The following is a 23,749-nucleotide window of genomic DNA, read 5'->3' on the forward strand; positions in this document are numbered from 1 at the left end:
TATCGGTCTGTAATTCTCTTTTTTGATGGGATCCTTGTCTGGTTTGGGGATCAAGGCGATGCTGGCCTCATAAAATGAGTTTGGAAGTTTTCCTTCCATTTCTATTTTTTGGAACAGTTTCAGGAGAATAGGAATTAGTTCTTCTTTAAATGTTTGGTAGAATTCCCCTGGGAAGCCGTCTGGCCCTGAGCTTTTGTTTGTTTGGAGATTTTTGATGACTGTTTCAATCTCCTTACTGGTTATGGGTCTGTTCAGGTTTTCTATTTCTTCCTGATTCAGTTGTGGTAGTTTATATGTCTCTAGAAATGTATCCATTTCTTCCAGATTGTATAATTTGTTGGCATAGAGTTGCTCATAGTATGTTCTTATAATTGTTTGTATTTCTTTTGTTGTTGGTTGTGATCTCTCCCCTTTCATTCATGATTTTATTTATTTGGGTCCTTTCTCTTTTCTTTTTGATAAGTCTGGCCAGGGGTTTGTCAATCTTATTAATTCTTTCAAAGAACCAGCTCCTAGTTTCGTTGATTTGTTCTATTGTTTTTTTTTTTTTTTTTTTTTTTTTTTTAGTTTCTATTTCATTGATTTCTGCTTTGATCTTTATGATTTCTCTTCTCCTGCTGGGTTTAGGCTTTCTTTGTTTTCTTTCTCCAGCTCCTTTGGGCGTAGGGTTAGGTTGTATATTTGAGACCTTTCTTGTTTCTTGAGAAAGGCTTGAACTGCTATATATTTTCCTCTCAGGATTGCCTTTGTTGTGTCCCACAGATTTTGAACTGTTGTGTTTTCATTATCATTTGTTTCCATGAATTTTTTCAATTCTTCTTTAATTTCCTGGTTGCATTCTTTAGAAGAATGCTGTTTAGTCTCCATGTATTTGGGTTCTTTCCAAATTTCCTCTTGTGATTGAGTTCTAGCTTCAGAGCATTGTGGTCTGAAAATGTGCAGGGAGTGATCCCAATTTTTTGATACCGATTGAGACCTGATTTAGGACCGAGGATGTGGTCTATTCTGGAGAATGTTCCATGTGCACTAGAGAAGAATGTATATTCTGTTGCCTTGGGATGGAATGTTCTGAATAGATCTGTGATGTCCATCTGGTCCATTGTGTCATTTAAGGCCTTTATTTCCTTGTTGATCTTTTGCTTAGATGATCTGTCCATTTTAGTGAGGAGAGTGTTAAAGTCCCCTACTATTATTGTATTATTGTCGATGTATTTTTTTGATTTTGTTATTAATTGGTTTATATAGTTGGCTGCTCCCAGGTTAGGGGCATAGATATTTAAAATTGTTAGGTCTTCTTGTTGGACAGACCCTTTGAGTATGATATAGTGTCCTTCCTCATCTCTTATTATAGTCTTTGGCTTAAAATCTAATTGATCTGATATAAGGATTTCCACCCCAGCTTTCTTTTGATGTCCATCAGCACGGTAAATTGTTTTCCACCCCCTCACTTTAAATCTAGAGGTGTCTTCGGATCTCAAATGAGTTTCTTGTAGGCAGCATATTGATGGGTTTTGTTTTTTTATCCATTCTGATACCCTGTGTCTTTTAACTGGGGCATTTAGCCCATTAACATTCAGGGTAACTATTGAGAGATATGAATTCAATGCCATTGTATTGCTTGTAAGGTGACTGTTACTGTATATTGTCTCTGTTTCTTTCTGATCTACTACTTTTAGGGTCTCTCTTTGCTTAGAGGACCCCTTTCAATATTTCCTGTAGAGCTGGTTTGGTGTTTGCAAATTCTTTCAGTTTTTGTTCGTCCTGGAAGCTTTTTATCTCTCTTTCTATTTTCAATGATAGCCTAGCTGGATATAGTATTCTTGGCTGCATGTTTTTCTCGTTTAGTGCTCTGAATACATCATGCCAGTTCTTTCTGGCTTACCAGGTCTCTGTGGATAGGTCTGCTGCCAATCTAATGTTTTTACCCTTTTATGTTACAGACTTCTTTTCCCAGGCAGCTTTTAGGATTTTCTCTTTGTCTCTAAGACTTGTAAATTTTACCAACAGGTGATGAAGTGTGGACCTATTTTTATTGATTTTGAGGGGCATTCTTAGCATCTCCTGGATTTTGATGTTTGTTCCCTTTGCCATATTAGGAAAATTCTCTACTATAACACTTTCCAATATACCTTCTGCTCACCTCTCTCTTTCTTCTTCTTCTGGAATCCCAATTATTCTAATGTTGTGTCATCTTATGGTGTCACTTATCTCTTGAATTCTCTCCTCATGGTCCAGTATTTATTTGTCTCTCTTTTGCTCAGCTTCTTTATTCTCTGTCATTTGGTCTTCTATGTCACTAATTCTTTCTTCTGCCTCATTTACCCTAGCAATAAGAGCTTCCATTTTTGATTGCACCTCATTAATAGCTTTTTTAATTTCAACTTGGTTAGATATTAGTTCTTTTATTTCTCCAGAAAGGCTTTTATCTCTCTGGAGAGTGTTTCTCTAATATCTTCTATGCCTTTTTCAAGCCCGTCTATAACCTTGAGAATCGTCATTCTGAACTCTAGATCTGTCATATTACTACTTACCAATGTCTGTATTGATTAGGTCTCCAGCCTTCGGTACTGCCTCTTGCTCTTTTTTTTTTTTTTTTTGTGGTGAGTTTTTCTGCCTTGTCATTTTGTTCAGATAAGATTTGCTTTCTCCTCCTCTGGAATTCCACTGTTTTCCTTGGTGAGTGAAGTTGGTCTTGGCTGGGTTTCTTTTTGATCTTCTGGGGGAGGGACCTGTTGTAGTGATTCTCAAGTATCTTTGCCCCAGGTGGAATTGCACTGCCCTTACCAGGGGCTGGGCTGAGTAATCCGTTCCAGTTTGCTTTCGGGAGCTGTTGTTCCCTGAGTGATTTCTGTAGCATTCTGGAGGATGGGAGGTCGCCATTTTCATTCCCATCCTCCAGAATGTGAGCAATTGAGCGCTTTCCCCCAAGTGCAGCCAGAGGCCAGGGAGACAGGGATGGTTGGGCGCTTTTCTCTGAGGGCACACTGAGGAGCAGGACCCCGAGCTCTCGGCTCCTCCGAGACTTACACTTCATACCATATTTAACTATGAAAGACTGAATGCTTTCCCTGTTAAGATGTGCAACAAAGGAGCACCTGGGTGGCTCAGTTGGTTAAGCAGCTGGCTTCAGCTCAGGTCATGATCCCAGGGTACTGGGATTGAGTTCCACATCTGCTGAGCAGAGAGCCTGCTTATCCCTCTCCCTCTCTCTGCTGCTCTGCCTGCTTGAGCTCTCTATCTCTCTGTCAAATAAATAAATAAATGATCTTTAAAAAAAAAAAAAAAAGAAAAGGATGTGGAACAATGGGAGAATGTTCACTCACCACTTTTGTTCGGCATTGTACTAGAGGTCAAATATATATATATATATCAAATATATATATATATATATATATATATATATGGCAATACAAAGAAATAAAAGGAATCTACATTGGAAAGGAAGAAGTAAAATTGTGTTTATTTGCAGACAGCATGATCATGTGAATAGAAAATTCTAAGGAATATTGTGCAAAGCTACTGAATTAATAAAAATGTTTCACAAGGCTACAAAATACAAGGTCAATGACAAAAACCAATTTTATTTCTTTTCTTTTCTTTTGAAGATTTTATTTGTTTGTTAGAGATGGTGCACATGCACGAGAGAGAGCATGAGCAGGGGAGAGGAGCAGAGGGAGAGAGAGAGGCAGATTCCTCACGGAGCAGGGAGCCCAGTGCAGGGCTCAGTCCCAGGACCCTGAGATCACAACCTGAAGGCAGATGCTTAACCAACTGAGTCACCCAAGCACCCCACCAGTTTTATTTCTAAGGACTAACGATGACATTTGGAAATCAAAATTGAAAAGTAATATCATTTACAATAACATACAAAATGTGACATACTTAGGGATAAAGTTAACAAAACATATACAAGACATATCTTCTGAAAACCATAAGACATTGATATGAAAAACTGAAGATGACCTAAATAACAGGGGAGAAAAACCAAATTCAAGAAAAATAAGACTCAACATTAAGATGGCATATTGCCCCACACTGATGTATTGATTTGTTGCTCAGTCAAAATTGCAGCAGGCTTTTTTAAAGATAGAAATTGACAGGTTCCTTCTAAAATATGTATGGAAATAAAAATATATAGTATAGCTAAAACAATTTTAAGAAAAAACTAAGTTTGAGGGTTTATACTACGTCATTTTAATACTAACTACAGAGTTTTGATAATCAATACAATATTGTATTGGTATTAGAATAGACATAAATCAATGGGACAGCATAGAGAACATAGAAATAGACCTACACATATTTAGTTAATTGATATTTGGAAAAGGTACTATGATAATTCAATGGGAAGAGGATATTTTCCTAACAAATGGTGCTGAACCACTAGATATCCATATATCCCTCACCTCCCCAAAGAAAATCAATGCTTACTTCACACCATACACAAAAACTTGACAGAGATAAAAGATGCAAGTAGAAGAGCTAAAACTCTTGAAGTTCTAGAAGAAAATATAGGGGGAAAATCTTGTGACCTTGAGTTTGGCAAAGATTTCTTAAGATACAAAATGTGAACCATAAAAGAAAAAAAAATGACACATTGGATTTCCTCAAAATTAAAAAAATTTGTTCTTCAAAAAGACAATCCTAAGAAAACGAAAAGATTGGGAGAGACTGAGAGAAAATATCTACAAAACATATTACTAAAAGAATTGTATCCCAAAGACACAAAGAATGCTTACAATATTAGTAGGGAGCAAAAGAACCTGATTTTTTTACCGGGCAAAAAATATTAAGACACTTCATCTAAGAAGATATGTAAATGGCAGATAAGCCCATAAAAGACATTCCACATTAAGTAGTCTTATGGAAATGGAAATTAAAACCACAAATTAAAAAATCAAAATTAGATGCCACTACACATCCAGCAGAATGGATAAAAATACTGACATTATCAAGTGTGAAAGGACATGAATCAATGGGAACCTTGGTGTCCACTTTTTCCTGGTGTGAATATAAAATCATAGAGCCACTTTGGAAGACAATCGGACAGTTTTATATTGAGTTAAACATATACTTACCATATGACCCAGTAATCCCATTCCTAGATATTTACCCAGGAAAAATGAAAACATACATTCACATGAAGACTTATACTCAAATGTTTATAGCAAAGTCAAATGTCTATCAGCTGGTGAATTGGCAAATAAATTGTGGTGCATCTGTACATTGTGATATCACTCAGCAATAAAAGGAATGAAATATTGATGCCCACAGCAATGTAGGTGAACCTCAAAAACCCTCTGCTAAATTATAGAAGCCAGAAAAATCTATGATTCTATTTACATAAAATACTGGAAAAAGTAAGACTAGTTGTTACTAGGTGCCTGGGATGGCAGGCGTGGGGATAGGACAGGGCACGGATCATAAAGGCACACAGAGGAAGCTTTTAGAGCTCATGGCGTCATAAGCACGGTAGGAAGGTGCACACATGAGTTGTGTCTTTCCACAATGTCAGCTTTAGTCAATCACAAAGCAAGGTTAAATCACAATGATAAAGCAGACTCAGGATTCCAAACTCAATGACATCTCCCCATGTGATTAAACGTGGCTTCTTACATGGCACACACAGCAGGATAGAAGACAAGCCATATAACAAACAAGATAACAGAAAGGAGCGGGAAGTGAACGAACCAAATGTGAACTCAGTTTGTGGGTGTGCCGCTGAGATAAGGCCTGCGTCTGGTCCGGGTCAGCTCTCGGCACTCACTCCTTCTCATGATCAGCAGGGAAGGCTCTCGGTTCTGTTTGGAGAACAGAATTGGGCAAAACCATCGGTGGCAATTGCCTTTTTTAAGTGGTCAGATGTAGAAGGGTCAGGTCTGAGGAGTCTGACAGTTTGTTGCCAAAATCCTTCCCTTTTTAAAGGGATTTAATCAGTTTTGGATTTCTGCAGACCTCCTCTGGTTCAGCTGGTTATCAGTTCTGGGGTGTCGTCAGCTGACATTGGTCCTGGCAATATCTCCTAGCTGCAGTACCTTAACTGCTTGCGTCATTGCTTGATGCAGGTTCCTGCTTGACATGAGAGACTCCATTTTGCTCTCTACAAAATAAGAAAGTTTGTGGCAGCGATTACCCAACTGTCAATATGTGTAAAAACCCATATTGTACTCTTAAAATTATGAGTTTTATTGCACATAAATTATATCTCCATAAAGCTCACTAAAAGAACCCCAGGTAATTCTACTTTTTCTCTCTTCCTCTTAGGCAGGAGCCCCAAGTTCAGTGTTACTAGATAGCATTGTGGCTTCAGGATGGTTGCCAGTGGCTGCTGTCTGACCATGCTGACTCACCTTGAGATATACATCCCTGGGTCTCACACTTGGTTCTCCTGGCCGGTATCTTTGAGAATTCTGCCTTTTTCTCTGGTTCTCAGTGGCATGCACCGCAAACCTTTCCGAAGCCGTGTTTTTCATCAAAATGTCAAGGGTGCTTGGGATGTAGCGCTCTTGGCTAGCCTTCAGTACATCTCCCTGGCCACTGTGTGGACTGTCTTGGGCCTTCTGCACCTACTGCTTTAGCACGAGCAGGTGTAGGATCAGTAATCGTATGCAGCCTTGTCACATCCTCAACCTCTCACCTGAGAGAAGGGGTACATGATCTCTCCGATGTTCTCAAATGTCCGAGTTCCACTATTTCGCTTCCTGAGCCTTGTCCCGGGCAGACTAGAGGCCTCAGGGGCCTACGCCAACTCTTCTTGCTCCCCAGTTCAGAGAGGGTTTTTGTTGTTGTTGTTGTTTATTTTTACTTCTAACTTCCTCCACCAATGTAAAGGAGGAAAATTGGTTTGGTAAATATTTTTCTAAAGTTATAATGAATGTAAGAAGCTTTGCTTTTAGAGGAAGGAAAGAAATTGAGTAAGGGATGCTGCCCAAGGGGAGGAAGCTTGAAGGGGAGATCTGCCAAGGGCCAGGGGAAGCCTGAGAACAGGAAGTACTTAGGCAATGAAAAGAGGAGACTGTGAAATTTCTAGACACGGGCAAGGGAACTTTGCCCTCTTTTTGTCTAAAGCTGGCCCTGCCCTGACTAAGAATTGACATGTTCTTCTAAGGACCCAAATACTTCACAAATACAAAGATTTCACCATACCCAATATCCTACATCATCTTTCTTTCTCTAGATGAAAACATCTCATGGTGGGATTTCAAGGTTAGGCTTACCAGGACTCTCACACAAGAGCCCAAGGATGTATTCTAGGACAAATTCATGCTAGAAGAGCCCCAACCTATAGATTCCTAAATCATTTAATCCAGTCCTAGGCAGACATCTGTTTATTTGATCCCTGTCAAAATTATTTAAGGCTTTCACATGAAAGAAAGAAAAAAAAAAAAACAACAACAACAACACACAAAAAACAAAAAAAAACCCAGACAGTGCTGGGAGGGAGCTAACATTTATTGAGGACTACATGCTGGGTCTGGACTGAGATTTTGTTCCATTTAATCTTCCCAACAACTCTTAAATCATCTTGTAGTTGAAGAAATAGCCACTTAGAGGTTACATATCTTGCCCAAGGTCACACAGGAAGGGGAAGAATGAGATTCAAGCCTGAGTTGATGAACTTCAAAGGATTCATTTTCCATTACCCCATGCTGTCATCCTGTAGACTAAGTTAAAGCCACTAATCCTAGTCTTAGATGAAATGACAAGAGGAAGAGGAGGAGGACAAACACCACGATGACGAAGAAGAGAGGAGCCAGGGCTGTTGCATTTGGGAAGCAGCGACGATAGCCCATACTACACGAAATTCTTTCCTAAGGAAACAGACCCATCTAAACTCACAATTCCTATTGACTAGTGTGTGGGAAAGAGGAAAGGGGTAAATCAAAGAGCAGGTTTGCAAAGCAATGACAGACAGGACATATAGACTAGTTTTGTAATGCTATGAATGTGCTATCAGGTATGCTTTTTAAAAATTTAAGTAAAGGTGACAGAAGAATTTGAAAAACATGCGTGTTTTTGTAACAAAAGTAAAGAATGGAGTGCAGGAATAACACTGCAGTGTGAAGATTCTAGATTGCACGTAAACATCTAGAATATCTGATTCACAGACCTTCTGGAAGACTATCAGCTTTAGACCTACTTGAGCATTCCAAACCTCCCACAGGATTTGGAACTGTTTCTGCTCACTACCGAATTATTTGGTAACTATTAAGGGAACTGATAGGGCCTCTCAGCCATCCTTTGAGATTCTAAAGCCTGACTGGACTTGCAGAATGACTGTAAATTATTGTGGATATGAGACCAGTGCTTCTTGCCACACTCTGCGTAAGGGAAAGATTTCCTCTGGTTTGTAACTATAGCAACCAGTTCTGTAGCCCATTGTTTTGCACAGCTCCCATCTTGCCACTTCATGGACAGTCTAATAATCACTGTTCTACCGGAACTGTCTTTAATTGACTTACATTGTATTGACCTTCTCCTTGCTAAAGGGGGTCTTAGCTTTACACCTTTGCAGTGACAGAATCAAATTCATTTAGCCTGCTGTATCCTTGATCCTGCTTTCCATTATTGGAGGCTAGAGCAAAGGGCTTTACCAAGGCCATGGCAAGAATCCTATACAGTATAAAAGTGTAAGGGATTTTGAGCCAGTGGACATGAGTTTGAATAAATACTGACACTTATTGCTGATCACTTATTGTGATCGTGGGCACATCACTTACATTCTCCAGCCTTCAATTTCCTTTTCTGTAAAATGGAGACAATAATAGTTATGAAATGGTTGTTACAAGAACAGAGTGAAATAATATGAAGGAAAGCTTCATTTCAGCTGTGAAGGGCTATATAACTGTCATTACTAAGTGCAGAGGTGCGCACGACTAGGCAGGAGTGCCCACCTGCTGATGAGGACACCCAGGAGCATTACACTAGAGACAAGAATCACGTCTGTTTCTATGACAGCCTTCCACATGGATGGTCTTCCCATCATGATCCTATATGTTATACCCATTCACAAATGAGTAATATGAAGCTCATTTCGGCTGTGTGGGTTTCTGAGAAAAAGAAAACATAATAGGTTTTATTTTTATTTATTTATTCATTTGACAGACAGAGATCACAAGTAGACAGAGAGAAGGTGAAGCAGGCTCCCTGCCAAGTAGAGAGCCCAATGCTAGGGGTCTTCTTGGTCTAGCCCGATGCTTGGGCTCGATCCCAGGACCCCAAGATCATGACCTGAGCCGAAGGCAGGGGCCTAACCCACTGAGCCATCCAGGCACCCCAGAAAAAATAATAAGTTTTAAAGAGAAGGTGAATAACTTTTCTCGGGTCTGTGTCTGGGGTTGGAGGGTAGCATGCAAAGGGAAGCAAAAAGGACAATGAAATGAGTTGGGAGAAGGCCTAGAGCTCTCTCAGCTTTTTGCCCTCCCTAGGAGGAGCATATCCTGTGACAGTCTTTGGTTCTCTGGGATCGTGGGCAGTGAACAGGCTCCTCATTGGTTACACATGCATATAATATAAGACTTAACTAATACTGTGAACATTTACTTTTAAGGCTAGATATGCACTTGGAGCTTCCTCTCAAGAATTTTTTTTTTATGTCTGTGTATATGTGTCTGTATATAGGAGTGTTTTTAACCCACATTGTTACTTTAACACTTCAGTTATGAGGGAAATTTTAGCTGTACTTACTGAACTGCAATGGTTTTACTTCTTCTCTACCAGATTGGAATTTTTTTTGCAGGGTTTTTTGTTTTGTTTTGTTTTGGTTTTTTTAATTTTTTCTTTTTTTTTTTTTAAGAACAGGAAGAAGTTGTGGTTTGATTTGTTAGGTTTGTTTCGAATGACAAAGCTTTTTCACCCTCCTTCTTAAAAACAGGACCTGAAGTCTGTATCTTTAAAAAAATGTTTCAAGTCTAACCATGTCTTTGTATAATAATAATGGGGATTATGTAATTGTACAGGAAAAAAAAAAGCTCTACCCATGAACAAGTGCAGTGATTGTTGCATTTAGGACTCCTGAGCTGGTAGTATCTGGTGATGTTGTTGTTGGATTAAGTGGATCTGAGGTAACTGTAGGCTGCATCTGGAATCCGTTGCCTAATATTCTGAGCCTGTGATGTGTAGACCAGAGGCCTTTCAGAAAGGGGCTTTGATGCTGACTTTTAATCTTATCTCTAAAAGAGAACATGTATATAATCACAGAGATACACTAACAGGACTGAGAGGCACTTGTCATATAACTTTAAATATACCACAGTTTTTGAAACCTCATTTTGACATTTCCCTTTTTTTTTTTTTTTAAGATTTTAATTCATTTGTCAGAGAGAGAACACAAGCAGGGGGAGAGGCAGAGGGAGAAGCAGACTCCCCGCTGAGCAGGGAGCCCGATGACGACGCAGGGCTCCATCCTAGGACCCTGGGATCATAACCTGAGCCAAAGACAGACGTTTCACTGACTGAGCCACCCAAGCACCCCCATTTTGACATTTCTATGTTTTTAAATAACTATAGGAAACTGAAACAAACAAAATAGTTGTCCCAGACATCTCCCTTCCTCCAGCAGGTCCAGCTCTGAGTTCCCTTAGAAAGAGTCCCGTATCTTACCCACAGCAATGGGCCACTGGGGGAGGGAGCATGTGGTCATGTTTCCGGGGCAGATAGAAGAGCTAACTTATGAAAAAGAATGGTGTGGGACCGTATCATTTTTGACTTTAAATGATACCCTGCCACTCCAAAATGAGCAAAACTTGTGTTAGTTCAGCGGCAAGTAATATCGAAAGCGTGGTTTCCTGCTACATCTTTCTTGAAGCAAGCGTTGCCCTTTTATCTTCAAAAAGTCACCATCATTTGTGTATGCTGACCCATTCTCTGGTGCATGGACTATTTGATTTTTGGATTTGCTCCTTATAACTGTCCAGAAAATTTTCCTTAAGAGTTCAAAATCAAAACACAAAATGATGATCACTTCTTTGGCTTTTGAGAAGAGGAAGTAGTGGTTTGTCTTACAACACAAGGCATACCCTGCGATGTTTATTGCTTCATTATTCTTTGTGACGCTTCCTATTTTGGCTTTATCTTTTAACCCCAAAACAAAGTGTGAATAAGAGAGAAGCTCAGTGTTCTTGTGGAATAGGACTCGTGCTTTTAATTAACCTCCCTTTCTCCTTCACTAGCCCTTTGGTTTATTTGTGAATGCTCTGTACATGTCCTCTCCCTTCTAGAAAGCCTCATTAAACCATGTGTCTCTTCTTGGGACTCCTATAGCATAGCACAGATGGCCTTGGCTCAGGTCCTCAGCATCTAACCTTCCAATTGGGCTACTTAACAGTTGCTGTGAGGATTGTGTGTACTGGAAATGTGCCATACGAGGTAACCCTGTTTCCATGGTCCACGATTTCACAGCATCTGTTTCAGTTATATTCATTTTTACATTTTTACATTTTATCTCTATGCTTCTCTGATTAATTTCTGTCTTGCTCACCAGTCTGTGAGCGCCCCTGGGGCCAGACACCTGGTCTGGTTTTGCTCACCAGTGAATCTATCTCCTGCCCACAGCTGAGGGTGCTGACTCACAACCACTAAATTGTCTCCTTGCCTTCCAATTCACACCCTTTTCAAAACATTCCTCTCATTATCACCAACACCTTTACAAGCTCAGATAACTCTTTAATGCAAAAAAAAAAAAAAAAAAAAAGTAATGGTTTCCAATTCCTATAGATTAAAAATCTAAATTCCAGGCTACAACCTGCTTTTAAAGGCTTATCTCATTGTTGGTAGAAAAACATTGCTTTTTATTTAGGTTTATTTTACTTTACCTTGTATGATATAGACCTCCTTATTCCCTGCCTTGATTTCTCTTTATATTGTAAATTGCTTGCCTCTTTGTAAATTATTGCTCCTCGTAAAAGAACTCAGTAAATATTTGCTTAATTGACTTAGTATTACGGGGATACACATTTCTAGAATTACTATACTTGATAGGTCTGTTGTTCTTCCTACACCAGGAATTTAGATGTTTTATAAATATTCTCTTGTTTATATCATGTAGACTGAGAATATATTTTATTCTATTTTTTTATTTATAGCTGCCAATCATATTGCCTGCAGCATGGTGATCTTGATATAATCCTACATTAATGAATTTGAATATTTGTTTAACGAAATTGAATATTTGTTTAATCTGTTAAACTTTGCTATCTCCTTCAGCCCTTTCCAACCTGTTATTTAATTAGATTAATTAGTGTTTTAGGTTTAAATTCACATGAGACTTTCACATTGGTCTCTATTCCATTTTCTTTCTTTCCTACTCACTCTTCCTTTCTTTTCTAAAGGTCAAAGTTTGTCTGATAATTTCTATCAGAACTCAGTTACAGTGTCTTTTTGTTGCTTCCCTGTGTATAATGTTTTACCTGATTGAAACTATTTGGAATGTTTTCAAGAAACTAGAGACTGAGCAGACAGGGGAATCTGTACAAATCAGCACAGTGCCCTGTTTTTTTTTTTGTTACCACATTTTAAGTGCAGTGTTTTGAGAAGATGGCCTGAAATTAAGTGTTGAATGTTAATGCCATCTCCATTCTAAAACTCCCAAGATCCTTTAAAACATATTTTAAAATAAATATGCAGACTGTACTTGGTAAAACTGTGATAGCAAAAAACTGGCAACATTCCATATGTTTATAATTTGGGGGTTGTTTGACTGACTTGTGGTCCATTCACACTAAGGAGGGCCATGCAGGTGTGCAGTAGCATGAAGGTAATCTCTGCACAGTATTCTGGAATTCCTAGGGGTATATTATTCAGTCTACATGCATGGGTTTTCTTCCAAATTATATGGAGAGTGGAGGGGTAAGTGGAAGGGTTCAGACAAAACAAATTGCCCATGAATTGTTATTTATTGGAGCTGGTGGATGGATACTTGAGGATTCATTATGTCAATCTGTTATTTTTGTTCATATTCAAAATATTTCTTAAAGCAAAAGCTGACATTAACAGTTATGGTGTAATGTTCTGAGGGAAAAATTTTTCTGAGATAGTCATTAACAGGTTTTCATCCATGAAATGGTTGAACCAACATATTGTATCTCATAAACATCAACAAATCTAGATATGTAATCAAACCTTCACAGCTCCTTGAAGATTTAAACGACAACTGTGATTAATTGCCAAAATTGAATTGTTGTGATGCCTTAACAACAACAGGTTCTTTTAACACTGCTTTATGGCACTGAAAACAGTATGTGGGTATTAAAGGAGTGGGAGTCCAAATGATATCAACGGCTATTAATATCATATGTAGAAAGACAACCAAATGAAGCCAAAGCAAAACAAAACAGACAACCAGACATTTAGTGCCTCCTGAGGGAAGTACATGCTACCACCTGTGAAGTATTTTTGCAGCAAGAAGAGGAAAATAAGCGCATGTGTAATTTATGTCTGTGGTAGAGAATTAGAGATAGTAGAATGGAAGCTAAAATCCACAGGGGTGATGCCATTTAATTTGTGTCCATTCTTTATGAAACAGAAAAATTACTGTGACCCCCATTTCAGAGAGGAGGAAAGGAAACTGAATGAATAAATGGCATGCCTATGGCCACTTGATGAATAAATTTAGGAGCCAGAGCCTACCATGCCTTCCAGATTCATATTACAGAACATGCTTTCCCTATTAAAAGAATGGGGATCCCATCATCAAGGAGCAGCTAATCTGATAAGATAGACGTGAGAGATGAGAGATATTTAACAGAAGATCCGGACCTTTAATTTATGACAGTTTGATGTATGTTCTCTGGCAAGAGAAAAGTGCAAGTTTACTCTTCTGTTAAGTGCAGATTCACATGGGTCAGAGATCAAAAGAGCAAAAGATTAGATTGGCTTTTTTTTTTTTTTTTTTTTTTTTTAATGCAATTGAGTCTCCTTACCAGCTCTCTGAGAAGCAATGATCCCAATGCCACCAAAATGGGCTGGGAGAGACCTTGCAGGCCACGACAGGTCCTTTTAGACCAAGACAGGTCGCCTTGAATATGTGAGCAAATCAATGCGCAGTAAATCAATGGCCGCCTCCATGACTTGCGCAGTCATGCAAGGATCCGTCCTCCCAAAGGCTTGAGCATGGTTTAATGCTCTGGGGTCACCATCTTGATATCCTTAATTTTATTCTTGAGCTGATGTTTTGTAAATGAAGCCCGAAAGCTCGACAGGACAATTAAGCATGCACACGGGCAGCAGATACATAGCTGAGGGCCCAGGCGGGACCTGCAAGCGTAGGCTTGCCCTGCGGCCCCAGCAGGAATACAGGCATCGAGCAATTAAGCTTTTGGGCAGGTGCGCAGGTACAAGGTGCATGCCTGAGGCAGTGTTAGCCACCGCATGGTATTGGTTTTTAATTTCCCCAAAATAATTTGAATTAACTTTGTGTTATATTGTAAGGGTGAATGTTATTTTTTTTCCCACCCAATCAATGAGTAGTAATTGAGTGCTAACTATAATGCTCAGTAAACGCAATTAGGTTTCTGCTCTCATGGAACTTACATTCTAGTTATATCATTATTTTCCAATTAATGCAACAATAGCTTTTTTTAAATTAGAGTTATTGATTTGAGTGTAGCAATGGAGACTATCTTTATAACCGAGCAGCCTTCATAATAATTTATCTGCAGCTAAGTGTACTGACCTATAATTTCATTGGAGAGTAGCTTACTCCAGTTGATTTTTGCTTGCTTTTATTATTTTCCACTAATTTGATATTATAGGTGACACCATCCCTAAGCAGCTGAATCTGGAATGGTTTTATTTTAGAATTGTGAAAAATGGAAGACAGTGCTACAGACACAGAACAAGAAGAGGAAGAGGAGACAGAGAAAAAGGATCAAGAGGACCCCATTTATGCTGTAGCACCCACAATTAATATCCAAGATGAGCGGTGTGTTGATTTATCTACAACTCCAGCCTTTATTTGTCTGCAAGAGGTATGTTTCCCTTCACGTATTACTGTACTAAGACATGAGTCATTATCAGCTTAAAAATCAGGTGAAGCTAATATTATCAAGATGACTTATCACATGTAACCTGTAGGCAATACACACAGTTTGAAGCACTTTAAAATAAAATAGTCCCCACCCTCTCTTCTGAAGTCTTATCATAGAATCCTGGACTAACATAGTAGTTCTGACACTTTTATAGCATAATAAATATTTGCATATATGCAGTCATTTAAGTACATTCTATAGGTTGGTAAATGAAATAAAAAAGCAAATTTCTTTCATTATTGACTATACTACATTTACACCCATAAAGTGAAGATAAAAGATCTTAACATACAATTGTAGAACAATCAACATGTACCTAACAAAATGTAGCTAGAGCAGTAGAACATTGATGAAATACACTGCCCCCTATTAGCAGAGAAGCAAAAAAAAGAAAGAAAGAAAGAAAAGAAAGAAAAAGAAAAAAAGGAAATACGATTTTTTTCTTTATCTGTATTTATATATTTAAAACCATGAATCCACATCTCTAGTCTTAATACTTTTAAGTAAGCAGGTTTCTCTATTTCTGCTAAAATCCATTATACATCAAAATTTTTGCAGTAGAGTTTCTACTTTTATTTATTTATTTAAAAGCTTTTATTTAATTATTTGACAGAGAGAGAGAGATCACAAGTAGGCAGGGAGGCAGACAGAGAGAGAGGGGGCAGCAGGCTCCCTGCTGAGCAAAGAGCTTGATTCAGGGCTCCATCCCAGGACCCTGAGATCATGACCTGAGATGAAGGCAGAGGCTTAACTCACTGAGCCACCCAAGTGCCCCAAGTTTCTACTTTTATACCACTACCCTTAACAATTGTATCAAATAAAAATAAGGCTAAACTAGAATTCATTTCTAGTAAATGTGATGCTAATAATAAAAATTATAGTCAAGGTTTTTAGGGCACAGATAAAGCAGCCTGAAAGGCTTGTTTGTAAAGTCAAAGGAGAACTTAGGACGACTTTTCCTTTTCTACGAAACAATTTATTAAATATCAAGAGTCTCTCAGTATACATGTATGCAGAAATGGTAGTTATTAATCATTGGGTATGACCAGCGCCTGAGAAGGTGGATACTTTAGATTATAGCGTCAAAGAACTGTCTTATCTACCCTTTGGAGTAGTGTAAAATTACATCAGTAATGAAATCAGTAATTTCACTCCACGACAGCTGTCCCTTAAGCCAACAAAACCTTGCCGAATGATTATTGGTGTCAACTTTATTTCCATAGAAAACACCATTGAAATTAATCCACTTGGCATCTATAGCTTTATTTGCTAATTCTTTCAACATTCCTCTTAGATTTATGAATCCAAACAAAATTTTTGACCTACTTTATATAAGCTTCCCTCCTTTGGTTATCTAAACAGAAGCTGTATTTGCAGAGTCATAAGAGCTCAGATGGCAACTGAAAGCAAGCAGTCAGAAATCCACTTCCAAAGGTCTAGTGCCTGGCATCACAGGGAAAGAACCTGAAGCTGCTTACACCATTTATTGTTATTAATGCTGGTCACACAATTGGCCCACACCACCAAAGCACAGAGGGCATGGTCTCATTTAACACTGCCTGCGGAATATGTTCAGTATGGCATTCATGGCACTATGTGGTCTGGGCCCAAACCACGTGTACAGTCTAATAATTCACTTAGCCTCTTGTTATCTTCTGTTTATGGGGCACTCCTTCACAGGGACTTTACCCCACTCAGATGCCGAGGAAACTGGCACATATTCGCAAAGCACAATGCAAGGTTATGGCCGTCCAGAAATACTCCTAATCACCCTGCACCTTGAAAGACTGTGCTACTCACACTAAAAGAAATCAAATCAAATATCTGTATAGGTCATACTTTGAAACCCCTGCATCTGTTCCTTACCTTTTAGAGGCCAACTCCATTCCCGTGTCCTTGGAAACATTTAGCCAGTGTTTCCTGTAACTTCTCAACTGCTCGAGCATTTGTAGGCCAAAACTGTCATGTGTTACTAGGTTATGAAAAGATATTTATTGAATATCTTCTTTTCCTATAATATTTTGCATGGAAAATTTAGAATTCTGCACTGATTGTGTTAATCAATAAAGGGAAAAATTATTGTATTAATCAATAAGACCTAACAGGGTAGGATCTACACTGTGTTAATTCACACTTTGAGATGAATGTTCCAAGTGGTGCTTGGGAACTAAGCCACGTGGTTCCCAGCAGTGGACTGTGTGGGTTAATGCGGGACATCTGCTCCCCAACTCTACCATCGCTGCCTACCATCCATAGGTTTTTCTTGTCTTACTGAAAATTTGCTCTATTTTATTTTTATTTAAAAATTTTTTGTTAACAAAAACATATTTTTTGTTACATAACATATATACAGTGATCCTCACAAATGATCAATGTGTAGTTTGGTGAATGTTCACCTATTCCTATAACCAATCCATTCAGAACCAAATTCATCATTCTCCTCCCAATCCCAATTCTCCTTCTGTGTTCTCTTTGTCAGTTTGAGAGTTAAATATCTCTTCGCAATATCTCTCGAATTTATCCGTACTCCATTTCTGCCATATTCCCACATAGACCACAATATGTCTCCTTGAGACTCTTCCTAGTCATTGCTCCCACCAAAGCGAACCAGAATTCTGATTTATCACTACACATCAGTTTTGCCTCTTCTGATTCCATAGATGGAATCCTACAGTATGCGTTTCTTTGTGTCTGGTTTCTTTGCTCACCATTATGTCTTTGGAATTCATCACAGCACAGTGTGTGGCAGTAGTTCATTCTTTATTACTGTTCTATAGTGTTCTTATACGTAAATAGGCCCTAATTTGCTTGTCCATTCTATTCTGTTTAGAGATTGGGGCTGTTTCCTCCTTTGGATGATTATAAAATTCCATGGTCATTCCTGTACATGACTTATACTTATGGATTCATTTATTTGGGGTGTATAACTAGGAGTGGGGTTACTGTCTCATAGTCTTGGTTCACATACACCTTTAGTAGATAACTTCAGATAGTTTTCCAAAAAGATTATATACCAACATACACACTCTGAGGGACCATTTATAACTCTTGTTGTCCAATACAGTGGCAAGGATTATGTGTTGTGTTATTTGTATCCAGTACAGCACCTGGCTCAAGACTTTGCACAGAGACAAGCAGTAAATATGTAGCATGAGAAAATACTTTTTTTCAACAAAGAGTTTGTGTGTCTCTCTGTTTAAAGCATCATACTAGATGCTGTTGAACATAAGTTATAGCTGTCATGATATTCTTCAACTTAGGATTTCTATTTCTGTCTGTACATGGTTATGTAAAGTACCACTGATTTGTAAGTAGGACTTCAGGCATCAAGTGTCGGTGTGTCAAGTGTCAAAGTTTTCCCAAGATTTGGAAGCCATAAAGCCATTCTTGTCTTAAGAAGGTCCAAAATCCAAATATGCAGTTATCTTGCCTAAGCCTTTTGGCTTTTCGTTTTTCACCAAGAACATTCCTTCTCTTCGTTTCCTGAAAATAATTCTTGTGTCAATCAGAGTTAAGTCTTTGACCTGTGAAGAGCGAAGGTAGCACAGGAGCATTTGGGAGGCACGAGGGGGCAATGTGAACGTTGGAGGGAAACACTAAGGATGCAGAAGTGTGCATCAATATAGAATGTGAAATTCTGTAAAAGTACAGTGGGGGGGGGGGTTCAAGTCATGGGGACAAGGAGATGAAGATGGACTAGGCTTGCCGATGCATGACCTTTTCACTGAAACAGGTTATGTATAAAACTATGAACTGTTGGACTTCTTACAAAATGTATAATAAATATATTTGTGTCCAAGTGTTATGGCATGTCAGATTTGGAAGCCACTGAGATATCAAGAAGTTTTTGAAGAGCCTTGGGAAACTTTAAGTCTCAATCCATTTCACAGATATTAATTCAGTGCCCATTATGTGCAAGCTCTGTGCTAGGAGATGTTTATCATGGTTATCATTAAAATCACTAAAATCTAATTTATCCCTTCAGCTCCTTCTTTGTTTTGAGTGCCTCTTGTATGTGGCGAAGCACCAGACACAATAGGCATCCATAGGTCTAAAGCATATAAAAGGTCACTATTCTCTAAAAGCTTAATTTGGGAAAAACAAACCTGAAATAATAAATACCAACAAAAGGCAACATTTAATTGTGAACCCGTCAGAGCTGTCAGAATTGAATGCAAGGAACAACCACTGTAGGAGTGGGATGATCTGGAAAAAGCTTTTTGGAGGAGGAGGACATGAAAGGAGACATTTCAGCCAAATTCACAGTGTCCACTATGAACCTACTTTTCTGTCCTTAAGCTTTCCTGACACCCATACACGCAGGTACCGAGAATATCTTTACCAAATGACCCGAGGGTACCTCAAGCTACACACACTCAGAACTCAATTCATTCTCTCCTTCTAAATCTTTTGTCCTATATTCTATTAGTTGGCTTTCTTAAATACCTACTGAATTTGTCTATTTTCCATTCCTGCCATATCACCAATTAGAATGCCATTTTGGTGATCAAGGTAAGATAAAATGAGAGACCGAACCAAGGTAGTGGCAATAGGAAAGGGACAGAATACATACAGGTGAGATATTAAGGAAGTAGAAAATGCTGGACTTAGTGTCTGAATGGACAGAGGGAGGAGGGGAGTGAGGAAGAGGAAAGAGTCTGAACTGATGCTTAGATTTCTGATTCAGGAAAGTAGCTGGATTATGGTATTCTAAGTGACAGAGAATTCAGAAGAGGCAACAGGTCTAATCTTAGTCCTTGGGCTGGATATATAGACATAAAAATGTCTTAATAGATTGCTTTCTGAAAGGTTTGCAGATTGCTTTTTATGTATATTTAACAGCACTTCTACCACTATGTTTATAAAAAGTTGTTGCCATCATTTACTTAAGTCCCTACTTTTACTGGGATAGTCACATGTTCAAAAGATACCTTCTTATTCTTTATACCTTTCATTTTCCTAAGGCTGGTAACAGATTAAATAACTTGAGGAATTTTTAATAAAAATTTCTGATTGTTACTGAAAATATTAGTGATTTTCTGATACTACTAAAGCTTCCTTCATTTTCTAGGTTTGCCCTCTTATAGGAACTGAGGAGTGTCTTGGGTTAATCTGTAACGAAATTTAAAATGTTTTTCAAGAGTGAAAATGACTTTTATTTCTTTCATACATGAATTAATCAAGTAACTGTTTACAAGGGTGAAAATATAAGATCCTCACCCTCGGGTGCCTGGGTGGCTCAGTGGGTTAAGCCACTGCCTTCGGCTCAGGTCATGATTTCAGGGTCCTGGGATCGAGCCCCACATCGGGCTCTCTGCTCAGCAGGGAGCCTGCTTCCTCCTCTCTCTCTCTCTCTGCCTGCCTCTCTGCCTACTTGTGATCTCTCTCTGTCAAATAAATAATAAAAAATAAAATCTTAAAAAAAAAAAAAAAAAGATCCTCACCCTCAAGGAGCTGAAAGTCAATGTAGTTTTAAGTGTGTAATTTAATTCCCATAGTGATTCCATAAGGAATAGGAATTTTAAGATATTATTTTATCTTAAAGTTCTGAAAGGTTGAGACATGCCCTGAGCTGAGCAACTAGACAAGTACAGAGCCAACCAAGGAATCCTGTCTCCTACCTTAGTGCAAATTTCATCTGACTTTCTTCACTGGGCATTTATACATTTAAACACTACTATTTTAGGATTTTACAAATTGACATTTAAAGTAAACTGTATATTAAAAGAAAAAAATACAGGTAAATATTTAATGTTCTATTTAAATATTTCCCCTTAGCTTCCCTATCCTTTTCTTATTTATCACACTTCATTAATAGCTGTATGTGGAGGATAAGCATTAAAAAAAAAAAACAACTACTCAATCTCTTTTTAAAATCTCTACAAGTCTTGCTATTGTTGGCCTATTTTCACTTGTTCTTTAGACATCCAGGCAGCCTGGCGAGAGTAATTTTTCAAGATTTTTTTTGGCTGTCAAGAAACTTTAAACAGACTGATAACTTAATAAACAATACAGAGGGGTTCAATGTTTTCCATAAAGTTTTTTGGTCTGGGGTGGGTTTTTGTTTTTTTTTTTTAACCTCTGACAGTAAGGTGTAAATTTAAAAATCTTTCCAGTATGGAAAAGACTTTGGAACATGCTTGGAATGCACTTAAACGTTTGTGGTTTTGACATGGCTAATAATCTATTTACAAAGATTAAAGTTTTATATTAGGATTATAAAACTACAGGCCACATTCCACTTTGCAAAGTAGATTAACACCCCTAAATTCAATTAGTAAAACCATGCACCGCAGAAGAGTCTGGGAAAGAGAAAAGAAAGTTCCACGTTAGGATATCTTTATACTTGGCACTTTTGAAATGAAAAAACATGAAGGTTGATTCTGGCTAGGAAATCCAGGGTGTTGTCAGAAAAACTCTGCTATCTGAACATGTGATCAGTGGCAAGTGGGAGTCAGAAAAGACTTGAAAATCAAGGACAGAGAAGAATTAATGGTTCCTCTGCCTCCTCTCTGAGATGAACTTCCTTTATTGATTCTAAAATCTACTGCGCATGGAGCGCATACCAGACTCAGGCCCGAGAATCAGAGGCAAATGCCACAAAGACCCTACCCTCCAACAGCTCATCTGTCCCTTCCTCTGTGTGGTTAATTGTCCTTAATTTCCCTTTCTCTTTTTTGATGCTTTTACAGACATAATGTGGACCTAGTTTGTTTATGCGTGCGCGTGCCTGTGTTTATTTTTCATTACCTATTGAATAACATTTTAATTACCTCTGTATTTTTCATTGATTCTTTAGCTAAATTGTTACAGCAAGTTGGTTAAATATTAAAAATAATAATCTGAAGGGACTTCTGGGTGGCTCAGCCGGTTAAGTCTCTGCCTCTTAATCGCCTCTTAATCTCAGCTCAGGTCTTGATCTCTGGTTTATGGTTCAAGCCCCATGCTGGAGCCTACTTTAAAAAGAAAAAAATCTAAATGCAGATGATTTTTTTTTTAATTGTCACTGTGAACAGATGTTACTTTTTAAAATAAGGATTAGGAAGAAATACTTAATCATATTATTTTTTCCTTTGAGAATGTTCTTGAGAGAGAAAGTAAGCTGACTTTTGAAAGCTTGTGGTGCACTGTAGAGAACATGCATTTTGTGAAACTGTAGCTTCAGTAACCCAAGAACTATTTGAATATACATTTGCCCTTGAACAACACGGGGGTTAGGGGTGCCAATCCCCCTGCACAGTTGAAAATCCACATATAACTTTTGACTCCTCCCCAGAACTTAATTACTAGAAGTCTACTCTTGGCCACAGTAATAACATAAATAGTAGATGAACGTATATTTTGCATGTTATATATATTGTACACTGCATTCTTATAATAAAGTCAGCTAGAGAAAAAGAATGTTATTAAGGAAATTATAAGAAAGAAAAAAATACATTTACAGTACTGTACTGTGTTTCAATATTGAAAAAAACCCATGTATAAGTGGATCCACGCAGTTCAAACTGGTGTTGTTCGATCCATGTTGCAGGATGACAGGATTTCTGTCTGTTTTAAAACTGAATAATAATATTCCATTGTATGTATATACCATATTTTGTTTATCCATTCATCTGTCTGTGGACACTTGGGTGATTTCCACTTGTTAGCTGTTACAAATAATGTTGCTATGAACAAGGTATACAAATATCTCTTTAAGACCCACCCTTTCAGGGGCACCTGGGTGGCTCAGTCAATTAAGCGTCTGCCTTCAGCATGGGTCATGATCCCAGGGTCCTGGGATGGAGCCCCTAATCAGGTTCCTTGCTCAGCAGGAAGCCTGCTTCTCCTTCTCTCCCTCCCCCTGCTTATGTTCCCTCTCTTGCTCTGTGTCAAATAAATAAATAAAAATTTTTAAAAGAAGATCCAAACTCTCAATTCTTTTAAGTATATACCCACGAGTAGAATTGCCAGATCGTGAATTTATATATTCTGAAATTTCACTGTTATTGCTAAAGTGCTCTCCATAGAGGCTGTAATAATTTATGCTCCCAGGAACAAGAAATGAATGTGACTTTGCTCATACTAACACTGTGCACTATCTAACTTTTTGAACTTTGTCACTCTGATGAAAGGAAAATGTTATCTCATCATAGTTCTCATTTACATTTCTCTTAAAATGCACGGAGTGGAGCTTCTTTTCATATGTTTAAGACTGTTTTAAAAATATAGTGTGTTAACAGAAAATGTAATGTATAGGAAGGCAAACAGATCAGGACGCAGCTGCCATTGAAAAATAGTTTATCACTCACAGTTCCTAAGAAAAGGGGACATGCCATGCCATGATGGCAACACGGGTAAGCACTGGGAACAGTCAGGAACAGTCAGGGAGGAACTGGGCAAGAGTCTTTATTGTGATTTTCTTGCAAAGGAATGGGTGAAGCAGGGTAGGCAGACTTGGGATTGGTTAGCAGGAATAAGTTCAGTGAGCTCTGGGGCATAGGGGCTGTCCCTAGTGATTTGGTACTTGGTTCTGGGGTGATTCGGGTAAGTGTATAGCGGCCTGAATGTGAGAGCCTAATGAGAGAGTTTAGAGTGTGGACTCTGGATCGGTTGGTTTGCATTTGAAAAGTGTACCTCCAGGAGGAGGACTTCTTTCAAAGTGGGGGAGGAGGACGTGAGGGAGGCAGGAGGCCAAGGCAAGGTGACTCAGGCATATTATCAGGTTGTCTGGAAAGAGCTGT

The 23,749-nt window shown here is 38.4% G+C and overlaps 1 protein-coding gene across 4 annotated transcripts in view; it reads left to right on the top strand.

Annotated features, from left to right (window-relative positions):
- The window catches only part of CCDC146 (coiled-coil domain containing 146), a 117,310-nt gene that overhangs the window by 7,288 nt on the left and 86,273 nt on the right, over positions 1–23,749 (top strand). For 2 of the 4 annotated variants that reach the window (XM_059170917.1, XM_059170918.1), the window contains exon 2: positions 14,751–14,966. In XM_059170917.1, coding sequence (XP_059026900.1) covers positions 14,808–14,966 — 159 coding nt within the window. In that variant the 5' untranslated portion in view covers positions 14,751–14,807. The remainder of the gene's footprint in view (positions 1–14,750; positions 14,967–23,749) is intronic. The other 2 variants (XM_059170915.1, XM_059170916.1) reach the window with 1 other exon arrangement.

Source organism: Mustela lutreola, chromosome 4 (genome assembly GCF_030435805.1).
Source record: "Mustela lutreola isolate mMusLut2 chromosome 4, mMusLut2.pri, whole genome shotgun sequence".
In the NCBI taxonomy this organism is placed as follows: Eukaryota; Metazoa; Chordata; class Mammalia; order Carnivora; family Mustelidae; genus Mustela; species Mustela lutreola.